The 17772-nt window shown below is 36.2% G+C and overlaps 1 protein-coding gene across 2 annotated transcripts in view; it reads left to right on the plus strand.

Annotated features, from left to right (window-relative positions):
• Window positions 1-17772, plus strand: part of dock1 (dedicator of cytokinesis 1) — a 299327-nt gene that overhangs the window by 248175 nt on the left and 33380 nt on the right. For both annotated transcript variants that reach the window (XM_048170101.1, XM_048170102.1), the window contains exons 38-42: window positions 3636-3755; window positions 7985-8074; window positions 8933-9037; window positions 12977-13118; window positions 13217-13298. In XM_048170101.1, coding sequence (XP_048026058.1) covers window positions 3636-3755; window positions 7985-8074; window positions 8933-9037; window positions 12977-13118; window positions 13217-13298 — 539 coding nt within the window. The remainder of the gene's footprint in view (window positions 1-3635; window positions 3756-7984; window positions 8075-8932; window positions 9038-12976; window positions 13119-13216; window positions 13299-17772) is intronic.

A 17772-nucleotide genomic window follows, 5' to 3' on the forward strand; every position in this document is an offset into this window, starting at 1 on the left:
CAGTGTGTGTTCTGTAGTGAATGTGAGATTCGTTTAGGGCTTTACACGAGTAATTTGATGAGGGAATCAGCTGGCACAGTCAGCGAGGGAACACCACGTACCCTTAAACCCACGCAGCTTCTTTTCATAAATAGCTGCCACCGTTCTGTTTGTTCCTGCGTACAAGAGCAACACTCCCACATGCACACGCTTACACATTATACATGCATTTACAAACACACACACACCTCAGAGTCCTGCTCAGAGACAACACCAAAACCTGAAACTTTTCCAACTTGTTATCTGTTCTCTTGGAAATCGTGAAACTCCTGAAGAATTGTTTTGTGAAACAGGTGTCTATGGTGATTTAAAATATTATTTTATAAGTCGTCAAATGTGCTTTCAGACAAATAATGTGTTTACGTGTTTGTATATCGATTTGTGTTATCTCAAGATAAATTAATAAACTATTAAATACTGTATATGTTGTACTATAAAATAGCCTTCAGAAAGGTAAAAGCGTTGCTCGTTTTAGTTTAGTTTTCCATTGCAAGGCTTGTGCTCATGGCCGTGACACTTCAAGGTGTTAATTAGAAAGAGAAAGCGGATGTTTACTATAAACATGGTAAAAGGGTTGACATTTAAATTCAAAGATGACAAACATACTAAAACTAGATTATTACAACACTTTTTATAGAATAGTTCATGACTTTTAAGAGGAAAAATATGATAGGGACACAGTAAGATTTTATTTGCATTCTATTAAGGGTTTAATACTTTTATTCAACATTAAATTGATCAAAGGTCACAAAGACATTTACAATGTTCCAAAAGATTTCTGTTTCAAATAAATGCTGCTGTTTTTTTGTTTTTGTTTTGTTTTTTTACGTTATTCAAAATGATCATGGTTTCCACAAAAACTGTTACGCACCAAACATCATTAGAATGATTTCTGAAGGATCATGTGACACTGGAGACTGGACTAATGATGCTGAAATTTCAATTTTGATTACAGGAATAAATTACATCTTAAATATATGACAATACAAAGCAGTTATTTTAAACTGGAATAATATTTCACAATTTTACTTTTTAACTGTATTTTTGATCAAATAAATGCAGCCTTGGTGAGAAAAAGTTTGCATTATTTGTCTGAAATGACTTTCAAAAACATTAAAAAAGGCCCCAAACTTTTCAGTAGTAGTGTGTGTGTATGCATATATATGTATGCATATATATATATATATATATATATATATATATATATATATATATATATATATATATATATATATATATATATATATATATATATACAGTACAGTCCAAAAGTTTGGAACCACTAAGATTTTTAATGTTTTTAAAAGAAGTTTTGTCTGCTCACCAAGGCTGCATTTATTTAATTAAAAATACAGTAAAAACAGTAATATTGTGAAATATTATTACAATTTAAAATAACTGTTTTCTATTTGAATATATTTCACAAAGTAATTTATTCCTGTGATGGAAAGCTGAATTTTCAGCATCATTACTCCAGCCTTCAGTGTCACATGATCCTTCAGAAATCATTCTAATATGCTGATATGCTGCTCAAGAAACATTTAATGTGTACAATTGTACAAAATATTTGTGTACAATATTTTTTTTCAGGATTATTTGATGAATAGAAAGTTCAAAAGAACAGTGTTTATCTGAAATCTAATCTTTTGTAACATTATAAATGTCTTTACTGCCACTTTTGATTGATTTAATGCATCCTTGCTGAATAAAAGTATTCATTTCTTTAATTTCTTTTCAAAAAAATAAAAATAAAAATTCTTACTGACCCCAAACTTTTGAACGGTAGTGTATAATGCTACAGAAGCTTTGTGTTTCAGATAAATGCTGTTCTTTTGAACTTTCTATTCATCAAGGAATCCTGAAAAAAAAAAAAAAAGTACACAACTGTTTTCAACATTGAAAATAATCATAAATGTTTATTGAGCAGCAGATCAGCATATTAGAATGATTTCTGAAGGATCATGTGACACTGAAGACTGGAGTAACGATGCTGAAAATTCAGCTTTGCATCACAGGAATAAATTACTTTGTCAAATATATTTAAATAGTACACAGTTATTTTAAATTGTAATAATATTTCACAATATTACTGTTTTTTACTGTATTTTTAATTAAATAAATGTAGCCTTGGTGAGCAGACGAAACTTCTTTTAAAAACATTAAAAATCTTAGTGGTTCCAAACTTTTGGACTGTACTGTATATATATATATATATATATATATATATATATATATATATATATATATATATATATATATATATATATATATATATATATATATATATATATATATATATATATATATATATATATATATATATATAGGGCCCAGAAACAGACACGTGGCTTTTGTGCTGATGATGCTGTTTCCTGAGGTGTTTGACCCCCACTGTTGCACAGAGCTACATGAAATGTCAATTACATTTACACTACAGTGAATCAGTTCTGACAGAGCCCTAAGCACAGTACAGTAGCTCAACGTGACAGCCAATAACAGCGGCCCTCTGGAGAGTCAGCTGATCTACTCCAGCCTATCAGATCGCCTGTGTGCGTGCGTGCGTGCGTGCGTGCGTGCGTGCGTGTGTGTGTGTGTGTGTGTGTGTGTGTGTGTGTGTGTGTGTGTGTGTGTGTGTTCCACAAAGGTGATGAACTGAGTGGTCAGCAAAAAAAAACCAAGAGTTCTTAATCTGCACAGTTTCTCCCCATAATCACTTGTTTACAGGATCAGGCAGCATCTGTAATGAATATTACAGTGTGGCCACATAAATCAGTGTTATCAGATGGGCTCTTCATGCCCGCACAGTAATACAGCCAAAACCTTTCAGACTCTCAGCACAACAAAATTAATATTGCCAGCAGCTGTGATCTGAAAGCGACCACACTGCTCTGTGTGTGTGAGAGAGTGTGTTTGTGCACCTGCATATTGCATATTTTCATTTATTGTTCTGAGGGGTAATACATTTTTTTGTTTCTTTCATTTTGTTCTTTCCCTGTGGTCCACTTATAATGCTCATAATAAAGTTTTTTGCTCTAAAAAGGTCCTAATTCAGTTTTTCGTGGCCACTCTCTCTGATATGTTGAATAAAGGTCTATTTTTATGCTGCTTTGCTTTAATGATTTCCATAAAATGATCTGAATTGTGTCACTCAAACTGTTCAGATCCAACTGAAATCATCAGGGATCTCATTTTGAAATAATAATATCCTTCTTCCTCCTTATTATCTCACCGTGACTCGATGGGCCGAGTTTCTGAATGCAGAATAGCCGTCATTAACGTACACGTGGGCGATTGTGTTAATGAATTCACATACTGTAACTTGCATCAGACGTTTCTGCAGCTTCGTTTTTCTTATACGTGGGAAGTTTTGAGTTACATTGCGTTTTCATCATATAATGAACCTTCTTGTTTCAAAAGATAAAAGGGACATTTGATTATATGACCACTTTAAAGTTTTATGTTGACTTCTGTAATGTATTCTTATGCGTATAGATTCAGATTAGATCTAACGGTGAAGTTAACATCAGGTCACTACAGCAGGTTAATGCAGTGCATTTGAAGTGTGTAATGATTGTTTTTTTTTTTTTTTTTGTCAGTGGTCTGAAGAGGCGTGTGCCGCCCACCTGACGCAGAGAGATGGATACCAGGCGACCACTCAATGTCAACTCAAAGACCAGCTGTACCAGGAGATTATCAATTACTTCGACAAGGGCAAGGTAACCATCACTAACACTGTTTACTATCACACATGCTTTAGTCATGTTGGCCAGTAACTAACTATTAGTAGTGTACAGTGTTTTCAGAATAGTGGAATTTCAACTTCAACCTTGCGAGCTGCAGTTATTAAACGTGTTCTACTTTAATTTTAGCAAGCTGAAATGATCTAATGGTTTATTTCTTGTTCATTTGAATCATAACTGATTAAAGGTGCCGTAGAATGGAAAATTGAATTTACCTTGGCATAGTTAAATAACAAGAGTTCAGTACATGGAAATGACATACAGTGAGTCTCAAACTCCATTGTTTCCTCCTCCTTATGTAAATCTCATTTGTTTAAAAGACCTCCAAAGAACAGGCGAATCTCAACATAACACCAACTGTTATGTAACAGTCGGGACCATTAATATGTACGCCCCCAATATTTGCATATGCCAGCTCATGTTCAAGGCATTACACAAGGGCAGCCAGTTTTAACGTCTGGATCTGTGCACAGCTGAATCATCAGACTAGGTAAGCAAGCAAGGACAATAGCGAAAAATGGCAGATGGAGCAATTATAACTGACATGATCCATGATATCATGATATTTTTAGTGATATTTGTAAACTGTCTTTCTAAATGTTTCGTTAGCATGTTGCTAATGTACTGTTAAATATGGTTAAAGTTACCACTGTTTATTAATGTATTCAAGGAGACAAGAGAGCTGTCACTATTTTCATTTTTAAACACTTGCAGTCTGTATAATTCATAAACACAACTTCATTCTTTATAAATCTCTCCAACAGTGTGTAATGTTAGCTTTAGCCACGGAGCACTATCAAACTCATTCAGAATCAAATGTAAACATCCAAATAAACACTGTACTTACGCAATTAGACATGCTGCATGACGAACACTTTGTAAAGATCCACTTTGAGGGTTATATTAGCTGTGTGAACTTTGTTTATGCTGGTTAAGGCAGTCGCGAGCTCGGGGGGCGGGGAGCATGGGAATTTAAAGGGGCCGCGCGCTGAATCAGCGCATATTTAATGATGCCCCAAAATAGGCAGTTAAAAAAATGAATTAAAAAAAATCTATGGGGTATTTTGAGCTGAAACTTCACAGACACATTCAGGGGACACCTTAGACTTATATTACATCTTTTGAAAACGTGTTCTACGGCACCTTTAAAGTTCCCAAAAGTTCCTGTGATTTTTGTGTTCTTTTTTTCTTTTTGCAGTGGAATAATTTAATAATTTAATATCATTGTTGCATAAGTAGTTATATGAATTAGGATGTTTTTTATTTTTATTTTAGTTTGCATTAATACATAAATTTGATGCTGGCATCCTAATGTGATTATCGTCATCTTTCTTAAAAATTTCTTATACTTTTTTCTTTCTTGCTGTCTTTCATTTTATCCATTTTTGTGTCAGTGCATGTATCACACCATGTGATTACATGTCTGAAGCAGCATGCGTGAACCTCTGCATGCCTTTAAACACGTCCTGCAGCTGCAGTACTGAGAGAGTCTGCAGCGTTCAGTGTAACGGACAGGTGACCCATGGAGAGAGAGATTATTGGCTGTTCTGCTATGGCTACATCTCCATTAGTCTGACAGGCTGGACAGAGGAGCTGAGGGGATTTGAGGGTTATAAGGGGCCACGCAGAGATCTGCGCCCAGCATAGAGGTCTCTCAGTGGGGGACTCTTAGCGAATTTGCTGCCCTGGACTGGACCCTATTACTGGGCTCAGCGGCTCAAAATCATGACCGAGTGTGTCAAATAGAGAGAACACAAGAGAATTGAACAGGAAAGTGTGTGTGTGTTTGAAGGAGAGTGGCAGTCAGTCAGTCCTGGAAAGCGAGCTGAGGAGCAGCTCTGGGCCGTAGTTCTTCTGTTCGACACATTTTGTGGGAATTACTCCAGCTTTTCAGAGTCTATTTTAAACACGGCTCAGACTGCTGGGACATACTCACATGTCACGGCTGAACGTCTCCTGAGAGCCAAGACAGGAAGACATAGTCACATAAACTCTTCCTACTCTTTCCCTGTATATTCCCTTAAAGGAGCAGTTCATCCAGAAATGAACTGTTTCTGATGATCTCCCCCTGCACCGAAGCCCACTTTTGCAAAATTTTCACAAATGAAGTTCTTCCTGAGCCTTTTTTCTGGAAAAAAAGACAATTACATGGACCACAGCTATATTCCTCTATAATGTACATGTTCATATGATACAGGCATGTTCTTCTCATGCCATTCTCTTCTGTAAAATACTATAGATGCCGAATCTGAAAAATATAGGTTTTACTCACCCCCATGTCATCCAAGATATTTATGTCTTTCTTTCTTCAGTCAAAAAGAAATGAAGGTTTTTGAGGAAAACATTCCAGGATTTTTCTCCATATAGTGGACTTCACTGGGGTTCAATGGGTTGAAGGTCCAAATGTCAGTTTCAGTGCAGCTTCAAAGAGCTCTACATGATCCCAGACGAGGAATGAGTCTTATCTAGTGAAACGATCGGCCATTTTCTAAAAAAATTAAAATGCATATACTTTTTAACCACAAATGCTCATCTTGTACTGCTCTGCAATGCGCCACGCATTACGTAATCATGTTGGAAAGGTCACACGTGACGTATGCAAAAGTAACGAGCAAGTGTTTACAAAGCGAACATGCAAAGACTAAGTCAAACGGCCTTTACAAAAAAAGGTAAAACAACAATGTCGGACGATTTTGAATTTGAAAGAGAAAATGAGATAGAGATGGAGATGGACGTAGTGCTTCCGCCTACATGACGCGTGACCTTTCCAGCGTGATTACGTAATGCGTGTCGCATTGCAGAGCTAGTGCAAGACGAGCATTTGTGGTTAAAAAGTATATACAATTTTATTTTTTTTAGAAAATGACAGATTGTTTCTCTAGATAAGACCCTTATTCCCTGTCTGGGATCATGTAGAGCCCTTTGAAGCTGCACTGAAACTGACATTTGGACCTTCAACCCTTTGTCCACTATATAGAGAAAAGTCCTGGAAAGTTTTCCTCAAAAACCTTAATTTCTTTTTGACTAAAGAAAGACATTTTGGATGACATGGGGGTGAGTAAATTATCAGCAAATTTTAATTCTTAAGTGAACTAATCCTTCAATATCAGACTATTTTATGCTTGTGAGTGCAGTCAGTGCTGTCATTGATGCAAAAATGACATTGGTTCCCGTGTGTAGTAACCAAATTTGATGCACTTTTGAATTCTGGATGCAAACATGTGCTAGACTCAAGGTTTTTTTTGCAAGAATAGAATATAATGAATGCATACATGAATGTAAAATTTGAGTTTCTTCCTCATATAAAGATGATAAGTCTTAAGACTGGGAATTCAAGCACTCATTTATAGTTTGGTAGTGTTACTTGGTGTTTTTGACAGCCTCAAAATGTTTTCCTTTGGTATTCAACATATGGTTTGGGACATCACGAAGATGTGTAAATAATGACAGTTTTCATTTTGAGGTGTGCTATTTCTTTAGTGCACTCCGCAGTCTCGACAAGAAAAAGATTGAGGAAAGTCATTTTCATGCTGAACATGTGGTCTGAAATTACAATGCAAGTTTCTTTTTATGCCTTTTTTTTTTTTTTTTTGCATTCTACTTGCTTTATTCTTCCTTCGGTCTGAATAAGTAATCCAATGTCTCCTACAGACTGCAGATACTACTGCTGGCAGCTTTCTCAATAATAATGCACTGCAGATATTGATATATAATCATAGCCTCACTCTCTCTCCGTGCCGCCAGGATGCACTCAAAGTTTCATTTGAAGAATTAGTTATATATCAAACCCTGTGCAGCAGAAGTGTAATGCTAGCTGGAGGTTTTATTTACACTTGGCATTTGAAGTTATAAGTCTGATATGAGAGAATGTCAGAGTCGAAGAATATCAATGTTCCTGTTCGGATGAGGTCACAGATATAGACTCATTTAGGACCACCTGCTTCCCATAGGAATAACATCAATAACGCATAACCAGATGTTCATTCACCTCGAAAAGCAGTCCCACCATATATATATATATATAAATATATATTACAGTATGTATATTACACAATCACGATGCAGCTGGGTAATTTTTGCATCTGCTTCCATCTCAAAAAGCACTTTTTGTTCAAAGCACATTGTTCACAGATGGTTAGAAGGATATTATGTTGCTATGTTTTGGCATAATGTTGACGTTTGATGTGTTTTTGCTTTGTGTTCAGATGTGGGAGGAGGCCATTATCCTGGGGAAGGAGTTAGCCGAACAGTACGAGAACGAGATGTTTGACTTTGAGCAGCTGAGCGCCTTACTGGTACGTACAAACTTTCGCTGTCAAGGTTTTGCAATGAAACAAACAATTAATGAGCCATTCAGACTTATCAAGTTCACCTAAGTAGGTAAATTGGCCTAATATAAATGGACTATGGTGTTTTAATGGGTTTCTGCATTTTGTTCATTAGTGAGGTTTCGTCTAATTGGCAACAAATGGCAAATTGATCCATTCAGACGCAAAGAACGATTGTGGACTGATTTTATTTAAAATCAAATGTTGGCACACTTTGCACAGTCCTGACCGAAATTTTGTGACCAACCTTTGCAATCCTTCCCATATTGATCTCAACCTGTTTTTATTTTTAATTCTATTTTTAATACATTTTTATTACGCAATAGACCCTTTTCACATTTCCGGGTTTCTCAGAAGCGGAAGTCGTCATAGTTGAGTAAAATCAATGTAATAATACATTAAATATATTTTTTGTGTTTCCATTTGCTCAAATAGTAAAAGAAAAACTCCACAATAGTGTTTTCACAACTTTCAAAAAGAGGAAAAAATAGAAAGAGATCGATAACGGCAGTCAGAAGAGAGAAAGATGTCACTCGCATAGCTGCTGTATTAGAAACACCCTCACAGCAGCATTAACTAATTTTTGTAATTTGATGCAAAGGTAATATAATACTAAGTATAGTGTTAGAAATGCACATGTGTTTTTAAAAAAAATGAAAATATAAGAAACTTTGCAGGATTTACGATATTGATTACCTTTAAAACGCGTCATCACAGTCTGTGAAAAGGGTCTGTTGCACACAATATCAGATTTATTGTCATTTAAAGAGTGTTTGTGAATGATGTGTTCAGTACTGATGATATGATTGTCTTTGTCTCTCTCAGAGGAAGCAGGCTCAGTTTTATGAGAGCATTGTGAAAGTGATCAGACCAAAGCCGGACTACTTCGCTGTAGGTTATTATGGGCTGGGCTTCCCCTCTTTCCTCCGGGTGAGAATTTCTCTTATAATCCTGAATCTTTTCATATTTCACCATCACCATGGAGATGTCAGTTTCTTTGTGTGAATGCATTGCATTGTGAATTTGTTTGATATGTTTCCAAAGGCCTGGAAATCAATTACTGGTGTCTTTGTGTGGCCTCTCCAAACTCATCAACAGCTGTCTTCTGTAGTGCAGAAACCATTTACACCGACCTCTTCCAGGGGTTGATTTGTATTAAAACTAACACATTTCTTTTTCCTTTTGATATAAAAAGGTTAATTCATTGTCCCAGACCTAGACTTCTAGTCTTAAAATATAAATTGTGAATATTAAATATAAGGACTTTTATTTTCAGAACTATAATAATCCTAAATTTAAAAAATATAGTACCAAAAAGCTTATAAATATATATTAAATAGTTATTAAATTAGTGAATTTTAAAATCAGTTATATTATTCTATTTATTTATTTATTTATTTTGCTATTCCCAAATGTATTTCAGTTCCACATTGCTGCTAAAATCAATGGAAGCTTGTTTCCACCACAGAATAAGAAATTAAAAAGGTCATTATGTAACAATTTTTTCTTGTAATTTCAAGTTTGCATTTCACAATTCAGACTCTTTTTTCTCAGAATGGTGAGATATAAAGTTTCAATTCTGAGAGCAAAAGTCAGAATTGCATCATATAAAGTCGAAATTGCAAGAAAAAGTTAGCAATTTTATAAAAACTCACAATTCTGACTTTTTCTTGCAATCGTGTTTATACAGTCAAACCAAATATTATTCAGACATTTTTGATATTTTTGATATATTTGTACTAGTGGGTGCAGGACACTATAGTTCATTTATGTAAGTGAGGATAGCAAAATAAAGTAAACTGTGACGACATATACCCAAAAATTCTTCATACAGTGGACTACCAGTAAAATTGATGATAATTTGGAACCAAAAATTATTCAGACACTTTGACCTGACCATGTTTTGCTTAAGAGTTATCTGACATAATTAAGATGAATTTTTCTGACACAGTTTAACTCTGAGATCTTGTCAGATTTTATTACCATTTTTAAACTATAGTGATTAACTGTAATAATGAATGAAATGTTCGAGGTGTCTCAATACATTTTGGTTTGACTGTATCTCAGAAAGTCAGAAATGCAAGATGAAAACTCATAATTGATTGTTAAAAAGTCTGAATTTTGAAATACAGTTGCAATTTTATTTATTTTTTTAAATTCTGTGGCATAAACAAGCTTCTGTACAAATCTGATGTTTCTCAGGTTTTTGACTTGACTTTTTAAATGTGGCCTTGACAGACTCTCATCTAAATTGTCCCGTACATGGGAAAACTCCCTAACCCTGGCACGTGCATCAGAAGTAAACCAAAACAATGATATGGTGATGCAAATGCAATGCTAGAAAAAAGGTCAGACAGTGAAAAAGCATAAAAATAATATTGCTGTGTGGAGTGTGTGGGTTTGCTTCTACATATTTCCAGTCATTCATGATGAAACCGAATCATTCACCTCCCATAGATCATGTGTCTGTTTAAGCCTGTGGTTGTGGCACCGAATCGCTTCAGATATATTTGTAATTCTTTTAATACTCTTCCAGGCGCCTGCAGTCATGCATCTCCCATCAGACATCCTGGGAACAAAAAATAAATCGGCCATCAAAAGGCCAGTCGCCTCCTGCTAGTGTTGACATGTTGCTCCGTGGAGAGAAGCTTTGCCTTTTGAAATAGAAAACGTCTTGCAATCTCCTCTCCCTCCTTAAAGTGGCACTTTTGTATGCGTGCGGAGTCGTGTGAGAGTTGCCGGTCTATTCCACCGTGCTTGGAATCACTGGCGGTGTGAAAACACCCGTCGAGAGCGCCGTGCAATTTGTCACCTTATCGCTCAAAGCAGATTTGAAAACGGCCCTGGGCATATTTCACTTCCAGTTCGCATTTCACTAATTGAGCAGCTGAAATATGTTCATGCAGGCAGGGTGGGTGTGTGTGTGTGTGTTTGCATCTCTCAGGCTGTTTTCAGATAGGATACTAGCACTCTGCATTGTACTACTGTCAAATATTAAATGTGAGCATGCATTGTTCAAAAGTAAACACTTTAATTCCATGCATATTGGTAATTTAGTATCCCGTTCTGAGCGTTCCTCACTCTCCCTCTCCCTCTCATGTTTCTCTGCATGCGTGTAGGTGTTTGTGTGCACACAGTAGTCTTTCTGTAGTAGTTCACACAGACGCTGCGAGTGGAAACATATTGACAGTGTTGTATGTGGGCGCAGATGATTGACGGTGTCTTTATGGGAGTGTGCAATAATTGAGCGTTTCCAGACAGCCAAACGCCTCTGAATTACATCAGCTTTGGCTATTTTGAGATCAGAATGAGCTTCCCTGCATGGTGAGATTGTGTGTTTAGTGTCGTTTTGCTGTGTTTTCGTAAAATCCCTGTATTTATTGATGGTGATTGAATGATCTAGATCAGCTGGCTTTCCATTAGGACTCTACGTTGGACACCCCAACACGCTACCAAAAGTAGTAAATTACACTGCCTTGAAATGAAACACATAACTATATTAATATTTATGAATGTTGTCATTAAGTGCAATATAATTAATAGGCTAAATCAGACTTTTTTTCTTATTTTCCTTTATTTTGTATAGTAGTTGTTCTTTCGAGGGCATGTCACACAATTGTACATTTGCATCTGTGTAATTTGACTTTCAAGATACAGATTAAAACACCATAGTGTTTAATTAGATACTATGGAAGCTTGTTTTCACCATGAAATAAAAAATTAAAAAGGTTATTGCGACTTTTTATCTCACAATTCTGATTTTTTTTCTCGCAATTGCGTGATATAGTCAGAGTTGCGAGTTATAAAGCCAGAATTGCATGATATAAAGTCAGAATTGCAAGATATAAACTCACAATTGTGTGTTATAATGTCCAATTGTGAGGGAAAAAGACTGATGTTTTTTCTCAGAACTGCAAGTTTATATCTCACAATTCTGAATTTATATCACGCAATTCTGACTAAAACTCGCAATTCTGACTTTATAACTCGCATTCGCATGTGTAAATCAACACAAACTCGCAATTGTGAGGAAAAAAAGTCATAACTGTGAGATAAAAAGTCACAATTACCCTTTTTTTTCTTTTTTTTAATTTAGTGGTTTTTCATAGGATGCACAGCTGTTGACAAGTTATGAGAAGCATTATTTCCCTCTCTAAGCCTGTTTTTACTATTTGAACTATGCTCGATTCAAGTCAAATCACCTTTATTTATATAGCGCTTTTTACAATGCAGATTGTGTCAAAGCATCTTTACATTGATAACTGGTATATAATTTTGGCTGCACAGCAGCTCTTAAAGAATAGTGTCAATGCAGGCAGATCAAAGCACTGTTGAATATCAAATGTCAAGTCAAATGTCAAGTGTCCCCAACTAAGCAAGCCAAAGGCGACAGATTATATGGATAGCATTTTTTTTATTTGGATTTAGCATTTCATTGAGTAAAATGTCCAGAACCACTAATGTAGATGTCCTTCTGATGATGCTGTAGTTCTGTCATCAGTCTGCTTTAACGTGTTATGAAATTCTTCCATCATTTCATATGTTAAAGTCTTCTAGATATGCTTCTAATGCTGCTAATGATAGACACTTCAGGTGTTTTTTTTCCATGTAAACACTGCTGTTGTAAATCATATCTCAATGTGTCAGTGCTCATCTCTGGCTTGTCAATTTGATTTTTGTTGTATTTCTGTGTATTTATTCAGACTGATGTGTTAATTGTACTTGTACTAGAAAATGTGATGCTTTGAAATTCATACCATGCTAATAATATTCATAGATAGGATGCCAAGAACAGAAAAGTCGTCAAAATAAATCAGAAAAGGGATGTTTCATCTCAAGATGAAAATGTCTATTGATGGTGTTTTTCAGAATAAGATGTTCATCTATCGAGGGAAGGAGTATGAGCGGTGGGAGGATTTTGTGGCGAGACTGCTGACTCAGTTCCCCAACGCTGAGAAGATGAAGACCACCACCCCTCCCAGCGAGGACATCAGGAGCTCCTCTGGGCAGTGTATCCTTGACTGTCACTCAGCATAAAAGCATTTCTTTAGTTTTATCTTAAATCCCCAAATTGTCCATGGTTATTGTTTCTTAGTTTGATTCCAACAGACATTCAATGTTTCACAGTGAAGCCCATCCTTGAACTACCACCCAAGTTTCAGAACAAACCCGTATCAGAGCAGATTGTGAGGTGAGACACTATCTGTCTGTCTGTCTATAAGTGTATCTATATGTCTGTCTACATATTCTACATATTTAGATTTAATGTCTGTTGTTTTGTCTGTCTGTCTGTGTGTCTATATGTCTGTTTTTCTGTTACTGTTCTATCTGTCTGTCTGTCCATATTGTCCTGTCTATCTTTCATTCTGTCTGTCTGTCTGTATATTTGTCTGTCTGTAACACTGTTCTATGTCTGTCTGCATGTTCAGATTTAATCTGACTGTCTATATTGTTTTATCTATCTATCTATCTATCTATCTATCTATCTATCTATCTATCTATCTATCTATCTGTCTATCTGTCTGTCTGTCTGTCTGTCTATCTATCTGTCAGTGTTGGGGGTAACGAGTTACAAAGTAACGGATTACAGTAACGATATTACTTTTTTGGGTAACGAAGTAAAGTAACGCATTACACTAATAATATTGGTAACTACACTACTTTACTAGACTATAGGAACGCGCTTTCCTTCGTTACCCAAGCCGTGTTTGCCTGTAAAGTTCTGTCTGTTTAAGTGGTGCGTGCATGCGTGTGCCTGTATGTGTGCCGTTGCCATAGAGATCGATTTGACGTAGCTGCTGGAGCGGGAAATGAAGATGGAGACAGGTTTCGGCAGGCCCGGCGCCACGAGGGGGCAAAAGGGGGCATATTGCCCCCTCAGATCTGATTTGTGCCCCCTCAGTTTCAATTTGTCCCCTTTCACCTGATCGATTTGAACTTTTTTAACGTGTACGATAACACCGGTGTGATGAGAACGTTCAATACACTAAATTCAAACCTGCTTTCCCGCTGCTGGCGCTGAGCCAGAGATTAACGCGCTCTGAGCTTTTCATATTTCACAACTAAGTTTTCAACCACATGTTTATTTGAGGTTTCAGAAGTTTGAATGAGGACTAGGCTAAATAGCCTATAATAAAGACATTTATAGTTTGTTAAATGCAGATTCCATACACTCATATGGAAGCTGCAATAATCCTTTAAATTATAATTTGACGAAGTTGTTTATTCATATCAGATACAATGCGTATGAAACAAAGTTTAGCCTACTCTCTTATCCCAGTTCACCAGCCACTTACGTTTATTTCGGGAAAGAATGATGAATTTATGTAATTTAAATCCGACAGATCCTCTGTTTTATCAACTAAAGGTGTTTAAACAAAACACATTCACTTCCACATATATGACAATCGGAAAATATCATATAATTCATGATACAGCCTAGTTAACAAGTTTGTGAATATTTTAAATAAAAAAGGAAAAACAAAATAAACGCGATACTTGTAGCTTGGCTGCATGACGCGTCGCCAAGGAATGAATGTAGCCTAAATAATGTTCTAAAAAAAACATTGTTTCCCAAACGGGGGTTCGCAAGGGAATTGCAAGTTGATGACAAGCAATTAATTAAATTATAATAAATCATTACAAATCAAACAAATATATTAAATAATATTCAAATAAAAAAAATCTAAATTTGGCAACAAAACTTAATATTTTATTTCTTTATTTTGCATGTGACCATTCAGTTACAGAACTGAACGCGTCTGCTCAATTCAAAGTGGGCTGAACGAGAGTCGCACCTCACTTTGCCCATTTCGCCTCACCTTGACTGAGCGCCTATTTAAGCGAGTTTGTCATTGATTGTATTGTTTTGTTGTTGGTTTTTTTATTAAGAATAATAATAAACTCATCATTAATGAACCCATCATTAAAATGCATTCACGGGCGTTCATAACCGTACGTGCGTGTCCACTGGCGCGGTGCCGTTATGAATGCCCGTGCGGCCGCGAGCATTATACTTTCACTTTTGAATTAGCAATTCAAAGCCTGTGTTTTGAAACTTGTGTGTTGACACAATTTTAAAATGACCCCACCATAGCCTTCTTTATTTCTGTTGTTTACGGTGAGGCATATTTCTTTGTGCAGACGAGGTTATTGTTCTTTCATATGGTTCAATATTTATACAATAAACTCTATGCAGAAAGGTTAAGTGATGATAGCGCTATGATGTTTGTCCATGTATCTACACGGTAAATTAAGAAAAAGTAAAGTAAAGTAATAAGTAGTGAAGTTACTTTTCAAATGCAGTAACTAGTAAAGTAATCTCATTACAATTTACAGAAGTAACTAGTAACTAGTAACTAATTACATTTTTTGAGTAACTACCCCAACACTGCTATCTGTCTGTCTGTCTGTCTGTCTGTCTATCTATCTGTCTATCTATCTGTCTGTCTGTCTGTCTGTCTGTATCTATCATCTATCTATCTGTCTGTTATCTATCTGTCTGTCTATCATCTGTCTATCTATCTATCTGTCTATCATCTATCTATCTATCTATCTATCATCTGTTATCTATCTGTCTGTTATCTATCTATCTATCTATCTATCATCTATCTATTTATCTATCTATCTATCTATCTGTCTATCTGTCTGTCTATCTATCTATCTATCTATCTATCTATCTATCTATCTATCTGTCTATCATCTATATCTATCTGTCTGTCTGTCTGTCTATCATCTGTCTATCTATCTATCTATCTGTCTATCATCTGTTATCTATCTATCTATCTATCTATCTATCTGTCTGTCTATCTATCTATCTATCTATCTATCTATCTGTCTGTCTGTCTGTCTGTCTGTCTGTCTGTCTGTCTGTCTGTCTGTCTGTATATTCACAGTAGATGTAATTTGTCTGTCTGTCACAATTTTTTCTTTGTCACATTGTTTTTCATCTGTCTTACTGACTACTGACCTGTATGTGTGTGTTTGTGTGTGTGTAGACGGGTCAGTAAACCGTGGGGCAGATCTCTGGGGTTTGTGTGTTTCAGAGCGACTCACCCAACTGATTAAAATGGAAATGTGCAGTGAGCAAACAGTGTTTGACCTTACTACACTCCTCTGTGCTTTAATGAATTACACACACACACACCTGCAGCGGAAGCATAATTCTGTTTCAGGCTAAATTCAGTGCCACGGGGTAAACAGCAGCGTTATCGCTGATCTTGATAAAGCGTCGGAGGCAGCTTACCGCAGCCAATCAGAGCCGCCAGTGAGCATGAAAAGTAATTAAAACTCACTATTTACCCACAATTTTGAGTAAATAAGCATCAGAGCCAAAGGTCACATGACAGGATGTGATTTCTATGAGCTTACTGGAGTGTGAACGTGTAGAGGGGCTTAAGGGGGGATGACTTCAGTGATTGAGCGTTGACCTGATCTCATGTGTTGCAGTTGTTTATTTTTCTGTTTCTCCTTTTCCAGCCATGTCTCTGCTCTCATGCCCCGGGCTGGATCTCTCCCCTGCAGCTAATACATTTGTAAATATTGTAATTGGCTATCTGTGTCCTTTTAAATCCAATTTGAATCTTTTCATAGCCCAGTCCAGGAGCAGGACTCTAGGCATGTTAGCACCACCATGCTAATTTAAAGGTGCCATCGAATGAAAAATTGAATTTACCTTGGCATAGTTGAATAACAAGAGTTCAGTACATGGAAATGACATACGTTGAGTTTCAAACTCCATTGTTTCCTCCTTCTTATGTAAATCTCATTTGTTTAAAAGACCTCCGAAGAACAGGCGAATCTCAACATAACACAGACTGTTACGTAACAGTCGGGATCATTAATATGTATGACCCCAATATTTGCATATGCCAGCTCATGTTCAAGGCATTAGACAAGGGCAGCCAGTATTAACGTCTGGATCTGTGCACAGCTGAATCATCAGACTAGGTAAGCAAGCAAGAACAATAGCGAAAAATGGCAGATGGAGCAATAATAACTGACATGATCCATGATTACATGATATTTTTAGTGAAATTTGTAAATTATCTTTCTAAATGTTTCGTTAGCATGTTGCTAATGTACTGTTAAATGTGGTTAAAGTTACCATCGTTTCTTACTGTATTCACGGAGACAAGACTGTTGTTATTTTCATTTTTTAAACACTTGCAGTCTGTATAATGCATAAACACAACTTCATTCTTTATAAATCTCTCCAACAGTGACGAACACTTTGTAAAGATCCATTTTGAGGGTTATATTAGCCGTGTGAACTTTGTTTATGCTGGTTAAGGCAGTCGAGAGCTCGGGGGCGTGAAGCGCGAGATTTAAAGGGGCCGTGCACTGAATCGGTGCATATATAATTATGGCTCAAAATAGGCAGTTAAAAAAAATTTATAAAAAAAATCTATGGGGTATTTTGAGCTGAAAATCACAGACACGTTCAGGGGACACCTTAGACTTGTATTACATCTTGTTAAAACTGGTTCTAGGGCACCTTTAAGGTATCTGACTGCAACTGGAAGATTCAGACTTGGACAATCTGTCATATTTCAGCATGTTTGTGAACTGGGAAAGGTCCTTTTTTCAGTTTTGGTTACCATTTTCCTTTTAGTATTGAGAAGTTCGGATCATTTTACTGACTCGGATCTTTGAATCTCGTTCAT

The sequence above is a fragment of the Megalobrama amblycephala genome, linkage group LG20 (genome assembly GCF_018812025.1).
Source record: "Megalobrama amblycephala isolate DHTTF-2021 linkage group LG20, ASM1881202v1, whole genome shotgun sequence".
Taxonomy (NCBI): Eukaryota; Metazoa; Chordata; class Actinopteri; order Cypriniformes; family Xenocyprididae; genus Megalobrama; species Megalobrama amblycephala.